This window comes from Mus caroli, chromosome 5 (genome assembly GCF_900094665.2).
Source record: "Mus caroli chromosome 5, CAROLI_EIJ_v1.1, whole genome shotgun sequence".
Taxonomy (NCBI): Eukaryota; Metazoa; Chordata; class Mammalia; order Rodentia; family Muridae; genus Mus; species Mus caroli.
Genome location: NC_034574.1, coordinates 79,172,164 through 79,179,263, shown reverse-complemented (window position 1 = coordinate 79,179,263; position 7,100 = coordinate 79,172,164). Strand labels below are relative to the sequence as shown.

The following is a 7,100-nucleotide window of genomic DNA, read 5'->3' as shown; positions in this document are numbered from 1 at the left end:
CTCACTCTGTAGACCAGGCTGGCCTCGAACTCAGAAATCCGCCTGCCTCTGCCTCCTGAGTGCTGGGATTAAAGGTGTGCGCCACCACGCCTGGCACACCACATTTTCATATGCATTCATGAGCTGGTGGGTATTTAGGGTGTTTCCATTTCCTAGCTATTGGGAATTTAGGAATCTCACCTCTAGTGGAAAAATATGTCCCTTTTAATCATTCCTTCAGTTTCCAGAACCAAAAAAACCAGAACCACAGTCCTATTCCATTATTCCCAACTGTGATACAGAGCATCCTTGAATGTGGAGAGCCTGTGTCTCTATAATAGGATAGAGTCTTTTGGGAATATACTCAAGAGTGGTGTGATTGAGTCCTATGGTAGCTCTATTTTTAGCTTTTGAGGAATCACCATGCTGATTTCTATAGTGGCTCTACTAATTTGTTCTCCCATTAGTAGTACATGAGTGTCCCCATTTCCCTACATTCTTGCCAATATTTGCTGTCATCGTCTTCTTCTTCTTTCTTTCTTTTTTTTTTTTTTTAATTCTTAGGCATTTCGATTAGCAAATGATGCAATCTCAGAGTTTTGATACATGTTTCTCTGATGGCTGAATACAATTTAATGTGTTCTATTCTACATTAGACAACTTGATGTACTTAATAATGTGCACATAGGGATTTCTAAGGCCTGGCTATACCTAAAATTTGTGGCAGCTAGGGTGGAGATCTTTTGCTTGCTTTATTAGAAGAAGTCAAGTGCCTTTCACTGTCCCTAGTGAACAGTTTCTGTGTAACACATTGCAGTGTGTAAATGTGTAAGCCAAGTCCATGTTTGTTTGGCCGTTACTATTTTCTCTTAAAGTCTAGACTAGGCTTCTAGAGTTTTTCAAGTCTCCTTCTGAATTTTTACTTCCTGTCCTTAGTTCTATTACTTTATGTAAGTGTTTCTTTCTTTCTTTTTTTTTTCCCTGAGACTAGGTTTCTCTGTGTAGCCCTAGCTGTCCTGGAACTTACTTTGTAGATCAGGCTGGCCTTGAACTCAAAAATCCGCCTGCCTCTGCCTCCCAAGTGCTGGGATTAAAGTTGTGTGCCTCCATGCCCGACTTTATGTAAGTGTTTCTTACTTTGGACACCTTTCCAGTTTAGAAGCTTTTTACTTATTTTTTCTGACAGAGTGCTAATAGGCACACTAGGAAATTTTTATAATATACTGAATTATGGTGAATGAAATTTCTCTTTTGTTCAGTCTTTGGTAGCATCTCCCCCCCACACTTGGTATGCATGTTGTCCTACCCACCATCTTACTCAAATGTATTTGTGAACTTTATCCCATATCTGAGAGAAAAAAATATATTTTCAAGTGTGGTTTTTGATAACATAGTGAGTAAAGTTCTGTAGTCAACCTTTGTACTCTCTGGTGTCATTCCGTCAGTTCATCGTCATCCTCTAGCATCCTTGAGTTCATTATGACTAACTCCATCTTGCCCAAAGTAACATGATTTTAATGATTTTTCTACCTAATCAGAAATCATCTATTTCTAACTTTAATATTGTCAAGGTTGTTTCCTAAGCTTACATTTAATTTGAATGACTGGTCACAAAATAGTGTATTGAAGTAGGAGAAGAGAGGAAGACACCTATGAGGTCTTCATTCTTGGTTTGGGGTGGTGTCTTAGTTAGGATTTTCCTGCTGTGAACAGACACCATGGACCAAGGCAACTCTTTTGTTGTTGTTGTTTTGTTTTTTTTTTTGTTTTTTTCTGAGACAGCGTTTCTATGTAGCCCTGGCTGTCCTGGAACTCACTCTGTAGACCAGGCTGACCTTGCAGTCAGAGATCCGCCTGCCTATGCCTCCCAAGTGCTGGGATTAAAGGGATGGATCACCACTGTCTGACTCAAGGCAACTCTTATAAGGACAACATTGAATTGGGGTTGGCTTATATGTTCAGAGATTCAGTCCAGAATCATCAAGGCGGGAACATGACAGCATCTAGGCAGGCACGGTGCAGGAGGAGCTGAGAGTTCTACATCTTCATCTGAAGGCTGCTAGCAGAATATTGACTTCCAGGCAGCTAGGACTAGAGTCTTAAAGCCCATACCCACAGTGACACACCTACTCCAGCAAGGTCACACCTCCTAATAGTGCCACTTCCTGGGCCAAGCACATACAAAGCCTCACAGGTGGCTTCATTAAAAATGTTTAACATCACATTCTTAAAGAACTAGGGATTACAAACAACATAGAGACAAGGTGGATTATGTTCATCTGTCAGTTTGGTTATTTCTTAAAATGTTAAACAGTATGTCCATTAAACATTTATTAATTATAGCCTCCTAGGGATGTTAACTTTGTTACTAGCTTTTCATTTTTAATCATGTAAGTCAAGTATTAAAACACTATATTTTAGCATATTTATTATTTTACATTATACATTTTTAAGAATTTGAAATTAGAAAATTAGTATATCCTCATGAAAAGAGAAAAATAGGTATTTCTTCCATTCTACCATTGCTTCTATTATGAATAAAAAGAAGTAGTTTTTCTTAAAAAGCTAAAATAGGAGTGTGCAGACTACTTTTAGAGTCTGAACATTTACTCTAGTTTTCTGATTTTTGCATTTCTTCACTGCATTACATGGTGTGCTTAAGACTAGTATAGAAACAACAGTGAAAATCAGTGCATCTGATTACAATCCTTTAAATAGTTCCTACTTCATATGACCTTTTCACCTAATTGGACGAAGTGCTATTTAATCCTAGGGAACTAGTCTTTATTTTTACACTGTGCCACTCTAGATGATGTGAATCGTGTCTTAGTCAGGGTTTCTTTTGCTCCATGAAAGATCATGATCAAAAGCAACATGAGGAGGGAGAGGAGGAAATCTTGAGCTTACAACTCTCAGGTTAGGATTCTTTGTAGGCAGGAACTGGGCCAGCGGCCTTGGAGGAATGATGCTTACTGGCTTGCTTAGTCTGCTTCTTAGGCCATTTAGGACAAGTGGTGGCACTGGCCACAGTGAGCTGGGCCCTTCCACATTAATCACTTATTAAGAAATGCCATATTGACCAGTTTTTTTGGGCCATTTTCTCAATTGTGGTTCCTTGTTCTCAGACAACACTAGCTTGTGTCAAGTTCATGACCAAACCAAGAGGAAACATAACACATAAAACATAAACACCAAAAACTTATCAGGACCAATACTCCTTGTTATTTTGACACAAAAGGACATCAATTTTAAGTGACAACCTTTCTTGTTCATTTGTTCCCAAGACGATTTGTTAATATCTTTTCATATAAAACACATTTGAAACTTAAAAACTCCACAGTCTTTAAAGCCACTCTCTTTAAAACATTAAAACAAAAGCCTGTTTGAAAGTTCAAGGCCTTTCCAAAATATCCAAGGTATCTCTATAGTATCCAAGTCTTTTTTAAGTTACATACCTTCAATTTCCAAGAGAGAAGAACCAGAACCTTTCACAGTCACACCAAAACAAAAGAAAGTTCAAATATTGTACAGCTTAGACTTCTGGGAATCACAGTCTTCTTCTAGGCTCCAAAAGGGCTTGCCTCAGCACACAGTACACATTTCCTAGGTGGAGGCTGGATGCTAGCGGCCTTGGTTGTCATCTCAGGCTACTGACAGCTCCAGAATGCTGGGGTCTTCATTGTAACTGGGCTGCACCTTCACCAGTAACCTCTCCTGAACCACCCTCAAGAAATCTAACCCTGTCACATAGTGCTAAGTTTCAACATCTCTCCATGACCCTTTTATGGTTTTAAAACCAGTACCACCTGAGACACTCTTATATAAAAGTTTGGCTGACAGCACAAGGTACACCTGGGCCACCTTTGGGCCACAGCTTCTGTGTACTGGCTTTGAAGAAACTCCTGAAAAATTTGCCTTAATGATGTTAATCACAGCTTATTCTCTAGTCACCGCTTACCAGTATCGATGGTTTCAGCAAAGCAAGGGTTTCACTTTAGTGGTGCAGATGATCTCTTGTTAATCACCAATTCTTCAGCTCTAGCTGACCAGAACTACAAATTCTTTTTCTTTTAAATTTTTTTATTAGATATTTTCTTCATTTACATTTCAAATGCTATCCCAAAAGTCCCCCATACCCTTCCCCCCCTCCCTGCTCCCCTACCCACTCACACTCACTTCTTGCTCCTGGTGTTCCCCTGTACTAGGGCATATAAAGTTTGCAACACCAAGGGGCCTCTCTTCCCAATGATGGCCAACTAGGCCATCTTCTGCTACATTTGCAGCTAGTGACACAAGCTCTGCGGGTACTAGTAGTTAAGAGCACTGACTGCTCTTACAGAGGTCCTGAGTTCAATTCCTAGCAACAACATGGTGGCTCACAACCATCGGTAATGGGATCTGATGCCTTCTTCTGATGTGTCTGAAGGCAGCTGCAGTGTACTCATATACAAATTCTTAATTCAAATTTCAAATATTCCCAATAGAGTCTTTAAGGGACTCTCAACAACTTTCCTCAGAAACTGTAAAAGTTAGGTCCCCATCTTTTGCATTGCTCTCAATGTTATCTTTCAAGCTCCCACACAACAGCCTACTGAGGTACTTCAGTAGCTTTTCAAGTCTAAAGTTCAAGTGCCAACACAAACCTCCCCAAATTGTGTGGTCGGGCACGTCACAGTAACACTTGGTGACCTGGGATCAATCTCTGACTTACTTAGCGTTTCTATTGCTGTGATAAAATACCATGACCAAAAGCAACCTGGGAGGAAGGGCTTTTCTTTGTTTTTGTTTTTTTGTTTTTTCGAGACAAGGTTTCTCTGTATAGCCCTGGCTGTCCTGGAACTTACTTTGTAGACCAGGCTGGCCTCGAACTCAGAAATCCGCCTGCCTCTGCCTCCTGCTGGGATTAAAGGCGTGCGCCACCACTGCCCAGTAAGGGAGGAAGAGCTTCATTTCACCTTTTCTGCATCGATTATAGTTCTTCATGAAGGGAAGTCAGAGTAAGATCCTGGAGGCAATAACGGGAGCAGAGGCCCGAGAGGAGTGCTACTTCCTAGCTTGTTCAAAGGTGGCTTGCTCAGCCTGCTTCTTAGATCATCCAGAACCACCTGCCTAGGGGTGGCACTGCGCACCATGGTCTGGGCCCTCCCATGTCAGTCACTTACTAAGGAAATGCTCCACAGGCTTGTGTCTTATTGGGGCATTGTCTCAATTTTTTTTTTTTTTTGCTCCACAGGCTTGTGTCTTATTGGGGCATTGTCTCAATTTTTTTTTTTTTTTAAATTAGAAAACACTAGTTGGTGTCAAGTTGACAAGCAAAAACAAAGAAAAGAAAACAAAAACCGCATAAAACAAACAAAAACTAACCAGGGTAATCACTAAATGTGTGAATTGCCTAAGATGTATAAAAGTGTGTTCTTTTATGAATATTTTAGCAAATGTTGCCAGGTTATAAACTGTGATTAGAGTTAAAGCTGCCTGTTTTGTAACTGAGTACATGCAAGTATGATAGCGCTTCTTTAGTACAATAAATTTAGGGCTAAAGTTTCAGGGAAATAGGTCTACAGCCTCAGGAGAGTTATTATGTGGCACTGTGTGCTTTGTAATAAGATATATCCTTTCCTGGTTTTGTAGCACTCTATTTCTTGTGCCTGTCATACTCGAGTTAATTCTGAACCATTATCATAATATTATTTGGGAAAATAAGCATGAGAGTTGAACCTTAAGATCAAATTTGTATGTTATAGTTTCACTTATATGAATGAATAGTTATTATAATTCTTTCATTTGACATCTGTGTATTTGGTGCTGTTATGAGTGGAATTCTGTTAGATATGAAAAAAAAACCAAGAAACCATTCAAGATCAGTTGTATTATTATTCTCAAAGTATTAAGTATGGTGGTTTATTATATTTAATCTTGTTGCACTTTAGAAATGAAAATACAGATATCTGTCCAAATAATTTAATCAAACATATATAGCTATGACATGCATTTTCTATTTTAAGTAAATTACATTTTGGTTATAATTCTACAGCTATGAATTTCAAGGTTTTATTATATATATTTAATGAAGGGCATTAAAGTAGATACCCAGCTTTAAATTCCTATGATCTTATTATTATAAAATGGAGGGAATATTAAAGAAAATTGAGGGGTAGTGTGAACTGCTTTTTTTAAACAGATAGAGATATTATTTCCTGTATAAAATGTTTATTCAGTAAACAAAGATGAAGCTTCCGTCTCTCTAAAGTGTTGCAGTAATGTTTTGTTTTAGTTCTGTGGTCAGGCACACAGCAGCAGTTCTATCTTCTCCGCCTCCTCCAAGTGACATGAAATTATTAGAAGATGAATTTATTATTGATCGGTCAGATAGAAGTTTTTCAAGTCGACTTTGGGTGATGATACCAAGCAAAGACAGGCATCTGAGCCCCCACAAGCCATCGTCTGAAAACACGGCACTGCTTCAAGGTAAGAAGTCAAGAGAGAAATCTCATAGTTTATCTGCAACGACTTTTGTGAGAAACACACAGTCTGATAAGACTCACCCAATAGAGGAAGCTCAGCTCTCTGTTGAAGAAAACCTGGGAACTACTTGTACAGATGAGTTGGAAAATGATTGTCGATCTCCAGAAAATAAAATGCAATCTGAGACTGCCAAAAAACCACCTGCATGGGAAAGGACTACGAAACAGAACCAGAGGAGAGTGTCTAAGCCTAAAGAAGCTGAAGAGCTCAGTAAGGGACAGAGTAACTGTGAAAATAGCAATATGTCAAACACTGGCCAAGACAAGTTACAAATCAATTTGAAAAGAAATATGAAGGACTGTGAAGAGGTGAGGAATGAGCCTACTCCCAAGAAACATAAGCCAGCTCTTGGTAAGTGAACATGTTAGCTAGGAGTGTGAGTACTCTTGTATCATTTTATAATTGTTAATATTTCTCCTGTCTTTGGGAGGTGAGCAACAGAAAGCTTCTCTAAAGATTGACCCACCTTTGGGGTTATTCTTGGGAACCTCTCTAGGTATTTTTCAGGACAGAGTCACTTGATTTTTTTTTTTTTTTTTTTTTTTTTTTTTTTTTTAAATTTCTAAGGCGGAAACTTACATGGAGAAGTGAAAGAC

The 7,100-nt window shown here is 38.9% G+C and overlaps 1 protein-coding gene across 1 annotated transcript in view; it reads left to right on the top strand.

Annotated features, from left to right (window-relative positions):
- Cenpc (centromere protein C) overlaps positions 1–7,100 on the top strand; it is a 56,521-nt gene that overhangs the window by 18,220 nt on the left and 31,201 nt on the right. The window contains exon 6 of the mRNA XM_029477789.1: positions 6,254–6,855. Coding sequence (XP_029333649.1) covers positions 6,254–6,855 — 602 coding nt within the window. The remainder of the gene's footprint in view (positions 1–6,253; positions 6,856–7,100) is intronic.